Source organism: Erpetoichthys calabaricus, chromosome 1 (genome assembly GCF_900747795.2).
Source record: "Erpetoichthys calabaricus chromosome 1, fErpCal1.3, whole genome shotgun sequence".
NCBI classification, from domain to species: Eukaryota; Metazoa; Chordata; class Cladistia; order Polypteriformes; family Polypteridae; genus Erpetoichthys; species Erpetoichthys calabaricus.
The window spans coordinates 219,467,082-219,481,603 of NC_041394.2; the positions used below are offsets into that span (position 1 = coordinate 219,467,082).

The following is a 14,522-nucleotide window of genomic DNA, read 5'->3' on the forward strand; positions in this document are numbered from 1 at the left end:
CTAGTTTTAGCATATGCATTTTTTGTAGTGTGAACAACTGTGAAGCTATGTGAGTAAACGTGGCAGCTGTTTTCCTAGAAATTGATTTATCATAAGAATTAGCTGCTTTTGCAGAAGTTGCTTTATCTGAAGCATTTGGCTATCTTGTGAGGAGTTGAGTGGTGCACTGCTGTGGCTCTCTGATCAAAGTGTTTATCCTTTTGGTTACAAAATCCAGTAAATTTCAAAGTCATGATTAACTTCAAATTCATTGTCACATGTACAGAGTACAATGAAATTCTTAGTTTTATGTATGAGCAGCATGCGACATGTTGCCACTGTGGCATAACATGAGGCTTAAATCTACTTATACAAGGAACTGATAACATGAAATTGGTTCAATAATAACAATAACAATTTATTTCTTGTATAGCCCATAATCACACAAGAAATGCCTCAATGGGCTCTAATAGGCCGTTTCTGACTTCCTAAGAAAACAAAAAAATCCTTTGAAGGGAAAATAATGGAAGAAATCTTAGGAAAGGCAATTCAGTGAGACACCTACTTCCAGGTAAACTGGGTGAGTAAATACAATGCACAAAACATAACAAAGGTAACCCAATTCATAGAGCTACATCTATTTTTTCCACCTCAGGAATACAATACAATAGTACAAACTGCATTGTTCTTGCACAGTGTGCCTCACCAAGTGGCAACTCTCAAGACAAAATGCAAGAATAGACATTACCACTCACTAAATACAGAAGTATCATATATAAAGATACAGATTTGTTGAAATACATCAAAAGCAAATTAGAAACTAGTTAACATAAATGAAAGCCAACACTGCAGAAGGTATATCTTTTGAACATGTTAGGAGAAAATAATGCAAATGGACTCCACATACTTGGGGCAAATAAGTAAAGCACCTTACTTTACCTGTACCTTCTACTATGCTGTAATCTGTAATTAACAGGGCCCTAAATTCTGACACTTAATTAAAGAATGTTATCTTTTGGTTTGAGATAACCATTTGCTCATTCCAAGGGGGTACTTCAGGGGTCAGGGCTAAGTCAATCAGACTTATAAAACAGGTTAAAAATGTACTGTACTACATATGTATACTCTTCCAGATGCTAAATCAATTACTCTGCTGCCTTGCAAAATCCTATTCCTTCTTCACAGGAGTCAGGCTAGTCCTAAGGAAGACACTTAGTATCTAAAAGTAAATTGATTTTCAAAAATCATTTATATTTTTAATAGAAAATATATAGAATGTGTAGTCTTTACAAGTTATAGTAAATTAAACATAACAATATTGGTTCTCAGTCTTCTTTTTCTTCTGCTTCTTATTCTCCTTAAACAGAGGAAACACATACACCCACACACACACACGCACACACACGCACGCACACACAGCACCTACCCTACTAGTAGGTGTGTCTTTTTTTTAATGGGAGCCTACATTGATATGAGACAGCTAGACTGTAAACAGAAGGTAGAGTGCTGCTTGTGAAGAGTGATTCAAAAGAATTACTTCACTGGCACTGAAAGATGATAGTTATACATGTCATTTCAGTTATGGTGCTTTGTGTAACATGCTTAGTATGTGGCAGGGAGAAAATTGAGCGAATTAAGCAATGTGGACACCAATGTGCTCCGGTAAGTGGCAATTTAAACTGTTTTATGTTTGTACTATAATTTACTTTAAGGTGATTTTAAGAGGCTCATCAATGCTTTTAAACAGAACCCTGTTTTTTACTATTATATTAGAACCTATCAGTTTTTTTATTAAACTGTACCATTAATTTTTTTACACAGCTGTTTTCTATAATCTTAGAAAAATGGAATAAGTTAATGAATACTGGGCAATTTGTTCTGTTTCATTGTGACATCTGTGTTTAAATTGTCTTTCATTAGAAATTTAAGTAGGTGCTTTTTTACTGCCAGATATTTTCATAACTCTGGCTGTTGTTTGCAATATATGAGTTCCTTGTAAGTACTGCAGATTCATATACAGTATTATGCCATGTATAAATATGTAGATACTTATAACCTGTCTTAAACCAAAGCCTTTTACAGATGGTTAGACTTTGTTTCACATAAAGGTATACTCTATTTGGAATTCATTTTCAATACCTTTACATAATTCATTCATTCATCCATCCATCTTTTTTTAAATCCATTTCTCTAGATCATTTTTGCGAGGATGCTGGGGATTATCCCAGCAAGCAATGTGTGCAAGAAAAGAACAATTTCTTGACAGGGTACTGGCCCATCACAGAGTGTACATAATTCATATTTTTTTCTATTATGATACCTTAAAACTCTATATCATTGATGTTCAAATATAAAGCCATGCATCTATCCATCCACTGCCTGAACCCATTTAATCTAATTTCAGGTTAGTGTTGGCCCAGATGCGATGCCAGTCTCAATGAATGAAGGTAGGGACAGTAAATGAGTGCAAGCTGCTAGTCCACTGAAGGGAATGCTTACATAGAAGTCCACTTTCTCTCATAGCAGAACATTTCCTTGTCTTTAATCCTTAGCTTAGACACCATCTGTGTGGAATTCGTATGTTTCCAGCCTGTCCACTTAGGCTTTCTCTAGGTAATATGGTTTCTTTCTCCCAAGGTACATGCTAAAGCTGTGTTTCTTAGATAAAGTATCAACTGTTAATTAACACATTACATGAGGTGTGTGTATAAGCATGCCTCGTGGCAGACTATTATTCAATCTAAGGTTGTTGGCATTTTTGGCTCTCTGTAATCCTTTAAAAGGCTAATCAAGTTCACAAATTAAACTGATAAATGGTTATAAATAAGAAACTTTTTTGAAAAAATAACAGTACTCTAATGGTTATTTTCACAGTTCCAGGGGACTTGATTCAAATCCTGTTCTGGTCTCTGTTGATGCGAGGTTTGCACATTCTATCCAAGTCCAGCTTTGGTTTTTCTCAATATATTCTGGCTTTCTCAGAAAATTGTATGTAAGGTTGACTGGACACTCTAAATAGGATTAGTGTGAATGAGTGTACCCTGAGTTTAGGAAATGGTGGGATGAATAGTTAACCATAATGACATGTCACTTCACAATTTTCTCTGTATGTTACCATAATTCAACATTAGCAAGAGACAATGATACACACTGAATTAAACATATTCCCATATACAGTATAATGCCAACATAATTTTAATTTTTCTATTTATTTCCAGAAGCATACTTTGTTCCATACAGGCTATTAGTGTGCTCTTGTCTATCTTGATACCACTGCATGCACTACAGCTCATCACATGCCAGGATAGTAGTGTACATTTATTTTATAAATCTGTCATTAGTTTTACATTTTAACACCAAGTTTGATACAGACATAATCGATCAACCTGAGAACTTCAAGAAGTTAACAGGAATACAGGAGGAATATGTAAACATCACATTAAAAGAACACCATCCAGTAAATGATCCCCAAAGTTTATGATACCCTCTGTTGTAGCCAAGTTCCAACTGCTTCGATAATATGAACTGTTTGCAGCATTTAAGGCTAAATTATGAGAGTACACAAATGCATTAAGCAAAAGAGAATATATTAAAGAAAGTTGAAATTATTACTGTTTATTTCAAAAACATAGTAGTGAAATAGTCTTTATTATTTTTCAGATCAGTGTTGTAAGAGCTGATGGGCTACATAATAGTGATTCTCATTGCATACTGAAATGAGTGATTCAGTAAAAATGCCTCTCTCAATGAGAAACACAAACTAACATAAAATAAAAAAACAACATATGAGTCATTGCCTTATCATGCCAGGAATTTATCCTCGTCAATTGATGCTTACTTCTAACTGGTAACATCTTTTTGACTGCAAAAAAAATTACCAAAGTTCATAGTAATTCAACCATTGTTAAAAAAAAAAATGCTCATACTTCCTTATCACATATTAAGCTCAAAAGAGTACTGACAGTAATTCCTTGTTCATATTTTGAAATACACTTCTTAGTATTTAGTCACATATTTTTGTAAGCCTAATGCACAAGTGCCATAACAAACTATGCTTCAATGCAAACGAAACCCAAGACACATGGTGTATGATATGTAACAAATGATGTCAAAAAAAAAAAAACAAATTCTCACACACAGGAAGTTCTGAGAAAAATGACCCTAATTTGGTTACCTCAGTGCTATGAAGTGAAGATAAACTAAGCTGACTTAAGCAAAACAACTTGCAAAATAAAAATCAATTCTAGTCAGACGTGAGTCATCCTTTGTTGAATTCTCATTTAACATGCATCATCAACTAGGCATAAAACCATTCAATGAAAAAGGCATTGATTCTTTGCCAGGGCAAAGCATAATTCCAAATCAGGGTCACTGCAAAATCCCTAAAAGGATAATAGCTTTCTTCTTAATGCTTGCAATTTGATCAAATGACTAAGCTAAAAAAATGTACTTTTCTGTTTTCAAACCTGGAATTTTACCAAACATTATGTTTTGGGTAATTTTATTATGCTTATCACTTTTGGTATGAATCTCATGTTTAAATCTCCAGTATTTAGTCATATAGCTCTCATTTTCAGCATTTAACTGTTCTAAAAAAGTGAAAATCCTTTTCTAAGTATCAAGACAGATGAAAGCATGAGAAGTGAATGGAGGTTGTGCTTAAGCTTTATAATACAGTGGTGCAGCCTCACCTGGAGTTGTGCATTCAGTTTTGTTCTCCGGGCTACAGAAAAGACTTAACAGTGCTAGAAGAGCGACTAGGCTGATTCCAGGACTGCAGGGTATGAGTTACGAGGAAAGATTAAAGCAAATGGAGGTTAAGAGCTGTCATAATTGAACTTTTATATTTAATGAAAGGAATTAGTACAGTGAATTCATGTCCACGGTTTTAAAACAAGTTCAACAAGAACACAGTGATTTTAGAATTTAGGTGGGTAGGATTAGTGAGCATTGTTAGAGTAAATGAGCTGTTCTCATGTTCAAATGACATTAGGTTAAGTTATACAGGTAAACATACACACACATAGATAACAAGATCACATGTGAAAGCAGCACTTTTAACAAAAGATAACTCTTAACTCCTGAAGTAAGGGTTTAAATGGACAACTACGTGTAAAGTAAGTCAGCATGGTGTTTTGTAAGAGGAGAACATGTCTTCTTCATCTTTTACATTTGCATTGAATTGATTACAGCTATTTATTTGAATCACGATAGTCTCTAAAGTTCAGGTAACTCTTTAACCTTTTAAATGTGGCGTAGTAAACTCAGGAAGAACTCTCAAGTCTTCTACTACTTCTACTACTTCATTTACCTGTTTCATAAAAAGGGCTGGTCAAACTATTGTACTTCGTTTATTGTACTGTAGTCAGTTTATTAAAATGATTGACAACTAGAATTGTAGGTTCCTCTTACAAAATAACCTTTAATGTGTTAGAAATCTGCAGTGGACTGGCACCCTGCCCAGGGTTTGTTCCTGCCTTGCGCCCTGTGCTGGCTGGGATTGGCTCCAGCAGACCCCTGTGTTAGGATATAGCGGGTTGGGTAATGACTGACTGACTGACTGACTGTGTTATAAATGTTCAGTTCAGTTTTTTCATAATGAAACATGTCTTTAAAAAGTCATTGGAATATTATTATTTGGACAAAACTCTGCTCTTGTCACAAACTGTATTTTACAATTTTTAACTCAAAAATTAGGCACTGCAGTGGATGGAGCTAATGTGCTGTTATTACAAAGTACTGTACGTTTAAATCCTAGACTCAGAGCTGTGCAGTTTGTATATTCTCCCTATGTGCCTACAGTATGTCTTCTTCAGATATTTCTAGTTTACTCATATATCCCAAAGATGCACATTAGGTATGTTAAAAACTCTAATGCTCTAGAGCTTGCCCTATGATTGACTAGATAGATAGATAGATAGATAGATAGATAGATAGATAGATAGATAGATAGATAGATAGATAGATAGATAGATAGATAGATAGATAGATAGATAGATAGATAGATAGATAGATAGATAGATACTTTATTAATCCCAGGGGGAAATTCACAGACTAGTGTCCCATCAAGGGCTGATTACTCATTTGGCTCTCTTTTGAAGTCTCCACACCACATTGGAATGAGCAGATCATTGGATTGATGGAACATAAGGAATATCAACCAGTTTTATGAACCATAATAATTTTTATACCTCTATATGATTTCCCAATAATATTATAGCAGCTCTCCCGACATTAGCCCTTCATTCTATTGTGAGTGTATGAAAAGCAAGAAATTACATTTACATATTTACAAAATATTTAACCAGTCCAATAAACCTGAATCGCTTGAAAAAGTGAAAGATCATTAATTTTTCATTTTTCTAGCATGAGGCATATACTGTACATCTCTACTGGCTTCCTGCACAGTGCTAATATTTTTCTTTGTGTAATATAAACTGTTTCCTAGTAACTATGTAACATTTGCCAATTAAAAAAAGAGAAAAAATCTATGTCTTTATTATAGTTGTTCTGTCCAAACTTGTACTGTTTATAGTGTAATATTCATTATAACCTAACATTCAAGTTTATTTTTTTACAATTTAATTTTTAATACTGGATTTAGAAACACAGTAAATCCCCACAATTTCCTACAAATTCTACCTCATTCCAGTTTGAACCTAATTTCTCCCCAGTCCACTGTCAGTAGTACAGCACAAACAACAAATAGCAAATAGTAAACCACCCTTTAAATTAACCATCAGACAATACAAATATGAAATTATCATTCAGTTGTCACTATGAATATCTGTTAAATACCTTTTGAATATCTTATGGCCTGTGACTAAAATTGCCTCAGAATTCACATTTCAGTGTAGTACTGGACCTGTGGTAAAAGAGACTGTAAAGGACTTTAACAACACTGTTACCCTTCAGTCTGTAGTACAGTATGTCCTAAACAGTAGGGAGCACTGTGAAACAGCAACCTTTCATACTCACAGGTCATGGTTATATCTCGAAAGACTAAATCACAGTAAACTGTTCATGCGACATGGTTGGTTTTATATTGATTTACTCCTAGATTTATGTGAAAACTTGCACAAGTGAATAGAAAATGTATTCTTACCAAGAGAAAAATAGCACCAGGAATATGCGATACAATAATTACTTCCAAATCCTGATTGTTGTCACAAACATGCATCAGAAACACAGAACAACTGTCTTGCTTTGAAAAATAGACATGTGGAAAGTGTTTAGGCTTTTTCTTCATATCCCAAACACTCCATTGTAAAGTTGCAGCACAAGTAAGATATTTTTTTAAATTTCTAGAAAGTGCTTAACTTTAGAACACAGTTTTGTGTGCAAATGCATATATACCATGTTTGTGAAGAAATTAATGCCTACTCAGCATTAATCAGCACAAAAAAATGTTATCCGTTATTAAATTACTGATATACCAACTGAACCTGAGAGTCAGCTATTATAAAAACTGATAACTCTCAGCTGGGTATTGATAAGAAACTAGACAACTGAATTATATTATACTATATCTACAGCAAGTGGATGAACACAACTTTCCTTCTATGAAACATATATTCCAGTATGTATCACATTTTTGTATAGATTCAATATTCAGTATGCACTTTGTTTTGCCTCTCGTGATGAAAAGTTATTATTACTGAGGTAATTATAAAATATAATCTGCTCTTCTATTTATTTCAAGTAATACAACAGTTCTTTGTTGGTATAATTAGTTGCTGTACATGAATGACTGACGGGAAATTGTTTACTTTTGCATTAACTCTAACAATGACAACAGCAGTTTTCAACATCATTGTGATATTTCTTTCATCTGAAAGAAGGATGTGATGTCTTTGCAGTCTTGGGAAATCCCCTGCTTTCCCCACTGTAGCAGGTTTTATGAAAGAGGAAAAGGATATATCCTTTATGTATGATTTACTGTTAGCTATGGCAACCAACTACGAGGGTGATTATTTTAAGACCATCAGATAAAGCTAATTAATTTTCTGGTCTACTATTAATAAATCACTTTCAGTTTGTAAGCTGCACATATAAGATCTAAGCATAAATCCCAACTTTAGGTAACATAGCGTGCTGTTTTATTTCAATTACATTTTTTGCCAGAATTCAATTCATATGTGTATAATATTGTACAGAAAAGTAAAAACATATATACAATTTTTGCATGTTTAAAAACTGAGCTCAATTGTATTATGATGTGTTTAAAATGAAATGACACTACCAATTGAAAATATAAACTTTATATTCTTTTTCTTGCTTGACTAAGAGCATTTGCTGTGATGTTAGTGGTAGCCATTTTCTTTTCATAAATCCAGTGAAGAGAACAGGAACCTTCATTAATCTCCAGGGCTGGCAAACTGTTGAATACAAGAAAAAAGTCTGCGAAAAAAAAGCTGTGACATACTTGTTGATGATGGCAAAACAATGTAACAATGTCTGACCTTTTTCCTATTTTTACAAATGTATTCTAACACTTCTGTGACATTTCTTTGCAGGGACTGGAATGCACAGTGAAGGCAGTATGTAAGTAATGGAACCTTTGTAAGCAGTTTATCGCTTACAGTACTTAAATAATACAGAATTGTTGACAAATTTGCTTTGTGATGCCTACTCTGTTGAACTCTCTTGCTTTGTATGTTTGTGAGGTAAATGTAAAACTGTGCACGCAATACTGCTCTGCATTAAGAAGATGGCATTGTCGCTCCTCATCTGGGACTTTTGCACTAGCAATAATTAATTTGGTGCTGCCATTAAAGTCCTCCCTTGTTATTGATTAACATTTATAAGAATGTTTTGTGAGAAGGGTGTATTATTTCCCATACAAGCAAGTTCAAGTGTTTTCTTAGTTTTTACAGACATTTAATCACTCTTGACTGCTCCGACCCCATTTAAAAGAAAACACAATGGCTATTCAAACTTGCACATTAACATTTAACCCATCTACACATTAAGCAATCAAAGCCTAAACTGTCTTTCAGATCACTACCATTTTTTTTTTATGTGCAGTACTTTTTTAATTGATAATAACTCATTCCAGCTTTACACAAAGATGGTAGTGGAGACTCTGAAATATTAGAGGATCATGTGATTATTTTTTCACTGGTTGTGTTACACATGAGCAGCATCTTTACTGTTTTTCTCTAGTTGTAAATCTCATGATTCCTTTATCCAGTCTACTGAAGTTATTGTGTGTTTAATTTACTGCTTTATTGTTTTCATTTGAATTCTGTTTTTATTTATAGATAAAGTACCTTGTAAATGCACACAGTCTGAAAAACTGTGCTCTAATTAACATGTACTATTTGACAACATTGCACCCAGCGCAACCAGTACCAGCTATAATTTATAAATTGATTAAGAATGTTGTTTTATCTTATGTAATTGGTACCATTATTTAAATACTTTAGTATGTGATATCTAGAAGTCAATCTGACTATTCATTTGTTCATTTCCTCATCATGTTTTAATGCTGTAGAGAGCATGAGCATATTCTGGCAACCAAGACAGAAACTAACCCTGAACAACCTCACACAAACATATCTACACTCAGTCACAGCTCTGCCAGTTTAAAGACAGCAACCTAAGTTTCACATCTTTTTGAAAGTGGAGGAAAACTGGAGTATTTTTTTACAAAATCCACACCAGCACACGTAGATCACACAAAAAGTGATGCAGCCAGGAATTAATCCTTGGCCTCTTGGGTTGTGTGTGAATATTCCTAACCTCTGACTCCCTGCTATTTGTTTAGTCAAAAACAGAATTGTGGAAGGGTATATATGTAAGTGTTTTCTAAAAATACTACACTTTAATTAAATAGCATTTGTGTCCACTGTTCACCCTATCCTCAATATTGCGTATAAAACTCCATAACAGATTCACTATGACACTAATGTTGAGATGTCTTTAGAAGAAGCAATATGTCCCCCCATTCATTTTTTATACATGCTCTGTCCTGGCTAAAATCACAGAGAAGCAGACCCAACTAAGGTATTAATTAAGACAAAAGTAAAGGCATAAAAAGACAGCTATGTGTTGTTGGGCAGAATAATAATTACACTAAATCAAAACAGACTACAGTCAAATAACAAACTAACTTAACTGGATGTCTGCAGCCCCTCAAGGTAAATGGCACAAAGACAAGGGAAAACATGAAAATGCTACACAAATGGGACACCAGCCAGAATTCAAATAAGAGTCCAAATAATTAGAAATGGCAAAACTGCCTCCAAAAGTATGAGAAATAAGCATAATGTTACACTGTAATATGTCTAAGGGCCCTCTTTATTTGCACGGGGTGTCTTTTGTTCCAACACAATGTAATGATACTCTCCCATATGTGATTATCTTCCCATTATCAAAAGCCAAGCAAAATGACATCTTTTATTGGCTAACTAAAAAGATTACAATATGCAAGCTTTCAAGGCAACTCAGGCCCCTTCTTCAAAAGCCATTTTGCTTGGCTTTTCTCTACATTCATAATGGCTAACACTGTACAACACCCTAGTACTTCCCATTAACAAGAAATGCTTATTCAAACTCATCTCACAGCTCTAGACATAATTCATTAGAAGCCATTTACATTATTACTAACTATGACTTATTGTCCTGGAGTGCTTTTAATTATCAGTTCTTTTCACTATTGTGTGCTAAGAGAGAAACAACTGAGGCTTTTACTGTGCCCACAGCTTCCAAGACATATAATTTCTCCTCCCACTGTGACGATCATCATCCTTTCAAGTTATAACAGGTATATTAATGCAAGGACTATATTTTGCTAGGGATATTGTAAAATATATGTTATCCATCTGTCCTGTGTGTACTGATCTGGGTCTGCACTTTTACTGCAGTTTGTACTATGTTCTACATTGTTATTGCACAATGTGAATATCCCTTCAGGATCAATTATATCTATAAAAGGTTCCAAAATTGCGCCCACTGTGGCCAGTGGTTTTGTATTGTTCAATTAGTGGTCAATCCTTGCCAGTCATGGAATTTGCTATCTATTTTAATGGTTTGATAAAGCTTTCATTCATCCACTTCAAGTTATTCTTATACAATTGCTGTTAATTTCTGAGGATATCATCCACAGGATTTATTGATCTGAGGTGGTTATTCCTCTTCCAAGTCTTTCCAAATATTTTTAATAGAAGCACTTCATGATGAACACACACAAATGTAAATGAGACCAAGTTATATAGCCCATCACAGGGTGAACAAACACACATATATAACAGGCATATTTATCAGTTCACCTAATCTGCATGTCAGTGGACTGTGACAGGAGCACCTGAAGGAATCCCACCTAGACATAGGGTGAACATGAAAACTCCACACTGTGAGCCTAGAATCCTGGTCTCCTTGTTGCAAGTCAGTAGCGCTAACACTGCTCCATCATGCCGCCCCTGATTTTAATTACTTTAGTATAAATGAAAGAAAGCAGTAAAGTATCTATCCAGCACAGCATTAACAGTGGGTTATCTATGCCCCCCCCCAAACCCCCCCCCCCCAGCATGATATTACAGTACAAAGGCTTTAGTGGCATTTTCCACACAATAAAGAACACAGGTTTGACAGTAATGTCAAATTATATAACTATTTTAAACAGCAGTCTATAAACTGTAATAAAAATCTCCAAGAGCACATTTTTCCAGTTGTCATTAATGATCCATGGTCTAACAGCAAGCAAAACTACCTGCAGAAACACACAGAAAAGCACCAAAATGGAAAACAAACATGATGTGTGTACCTAAACAGTTGTGGTTTGGTTGATAAACAGAAAAGCAAACAGGAACTGCATTGAACATTATGCATGTTAAATTTACATATCTGGTTTAACAAATACCAAAGAAAATGTCAGGGAAAGGGATTTTTTGTGCTGGGACAATACGTTTATTGTGGAAGATTCCATTTTGCATCCAAATAGGTTTTATTTCCTGTTTTTCAGTAACAAATTTGTGAATATGTACCTTTTTAATTTAAAAAATGACTCTTTCAACATATGCTGCATCATTACACAACATCTTAAAGAAAACCTAAATAAGCAGGTTTATACTAAACTCAAAATTACACTTTTCTAAATGGGTACAATGAGGAAATGATCTTGGCAAGGTTTGATTTAAATATTTTTATTCAATGTGCCAACTGTATTTAGGAAATATCTACTGTAACCACACAAATTCAAATGTGAAGATAACTCAGATTCAATTTCCTTCTAAGGACACCACTGCTGCATCAATAACAATCTTTGGGCAAGACTTCTAATACTATTTTTGCCTACCTCTAAATATGAGAGTAACAAGTACAAGGAGAGTCAGACCAGCTTGGACATCACCAAGATTAAAAAGGTCTGCCTCAATACAGTAAGCAGGAGTATTAGATTAGTGAGCTCTAAAGCAATCATAAATCAAAAAGACCTGATAGCCTGGAAATAACGGAATGCTACTGCTGTACAAAAGCAATCCCAATGAAAGAGGTAAAATGCATAACGGATAAAGAGAAGATGATCATACTCAGAGAAACAGTTGGTCACACAACACTCATATATAATCAAAGGATGCCTCCTATTAAAACTAGAAACTGAGGATATAAAATACACTTGCCCAGACTTCAGTCTTACACAATCACAAACTGAATCCATGCAGTTAGAACAGGAACCCATTGAGGAATTATGTGCTGGAATTTAAGCCAAACATTTTTTATGTCCCAGCTGCTGACAGAAAGAAGACTATCAGGACCATACTAATCACCAACAGCCATCAGGCACAGCTTGCCACATTTGATGCCAAAGTACAATCTAGGAGTATGCTAGCATATTTGAATGCAGCAGTATGCACTGTTCCATCTACCAATCTGCAGTAAATGAAATTAGCAAACAAATATTTGCCAAAGCAGCAGTGATCTCAGAACTACTGGGTTGCAAAAGCCATTGTGCAAAATTTTCTTGCTATCCTAACTGAAAAGTAAAACCCAGAACTTAACTAAAAATGACTCTGAGCTAATTTTCAAAAGGTCAAAATAATCAAGGACAAGCCCTGGCTGCTTAAAGGGTACTGTGGTGTGACTATGCCTAAGGTCCTAGAGACTGCCAAACAAGGGCTAATGTCACTTCCTGCCTGACTACTGACAAACATAGAAGGGGTGGAATGGTGGCTCTGAGGCTAGGGATCTGCACTGGCAATCAGAAGGTTCCTGGTTCGGATCCCATAAAAGCCAAAAGGGACTCTGCTCTGTTGGGCCCTTGAGCAAGCCCCTTAAGCTGCAATTGCTGAGCTCTTTGAGTAGTGAGAAAAGCACTATATAAATGCAAAGAATTATTATTAATTATTATACTCTCGGTTATAGTGCAATATTGAAGAGCATATTGGAGAAGGAGGCATTGCATAACAAAAGTATTCAATGCCTAAGAGAACTGATGACTGGACACAACAATATCCATCCATCCATTATCCAACCCGCTATTTCCTAACTACAGGGTCACAGGGGTCTGCTGGAGCCAATCCCAGCCAACGTAGGGTGCAAGGCAGGAAACAAACCCCGGGCAGGGCGCCAGCCTACCGCAGACACAACAATGTTCTAAAGCACAAACCAGTTTTCATTACAACAGCCAACAACTGCTAACAAATATGAGAAACTGGTCATTTACCAGTGACTGACATGATCCTCTTATACTGAAAATGAAATTAAAAATTCTTTATGCAGCTAAACCTGACTGATAATTATTTCAAGGTAGGAGAGTGCTGGTCGTGAAGGACCCCAAAAAAGGACAAGCACCAAGCACCAAGTGTGGTATATATCAAGGAGATAGATCAAGTTATAATTATATTTGTCAGCAATTTCTAACTACTTGTTCTGCAGTTTTCTTACTGGTTATTTCCAATCACGGATTTTCTATGATCATGGAAATTAATCTTGCATTTATTTTCATGATGAAGATTGTTTTCACTTATCAGAAATTATTTTGCCCAGTTTTGTTCGCCATTTTGATATTTCCCATGGCACCGTCATTTGTGTCACTGTCATCATGATGCGTTGAGTGTTGCTATGGAACACCATTCTGGAAATTACATGCTTAATGTCATCAGTATACCACTTTAAGAACTGATGTGTCAGATTCATCATTATGCAAGTGTGGATATACAAAGAAAAACAAACTTCATGCATGTATATGTTTTGCTATTTAGGCATCCTGGTGCTTGACTTGACTTTAGCTTTTGATTTCCTCACCACAATTCTTATGTTTAGATTTGTACACAGATAAAAGATAGGGCTCGTTTTTGGCCTTCCCTCGCTGCTCTTCTGTATTTCTTCTCCTGGTCATCCCCTTTGAACTTGGTAGCCTTCCTGGTCCAGACTAACACCTTGCTAATTTGCAAAAACCTGAGGCTCCCAGGCATATCATTACTAAGAGTGGTTACAGATATAGGGTCAAGAGTGGAGCTATCATCAACAACGCCCTGTATATGTCTGATATTATACTAATTTGAAAGAGACATTAACACTGATTAACCCGGCCAAAATCTTTA

General features: G+C 35.2%; 1 protein-coding gene across 1 annotated transcript in view; it reads left to right on the plus strand.

The window, feature by feature from the left end:
* Positions 1-1,450: 1,450 nt before the first annotated feature.
* Positions 1,451-14,522, plus strand: part of il17rel (interleukin 17 receptor E-like) — a 110,494-nt gene continuing 97,422 nt past the window's right edge. Inside the window, exons 1-2 of the mRNA XM_028811999.2 lie at positions 1,451-1,641; positions 8,496-8,523. Coding sequence (XP_028667832.1) covers positions 1,534-1,641; positions 8,496-8,523 — 136 coding nt within the window. The 5' untranslated portion in view covers positions 1,451-1,533. The remainder of the gene's footprint in view (positions 1,642-8,495; positions 8,524-14,522) is intronic.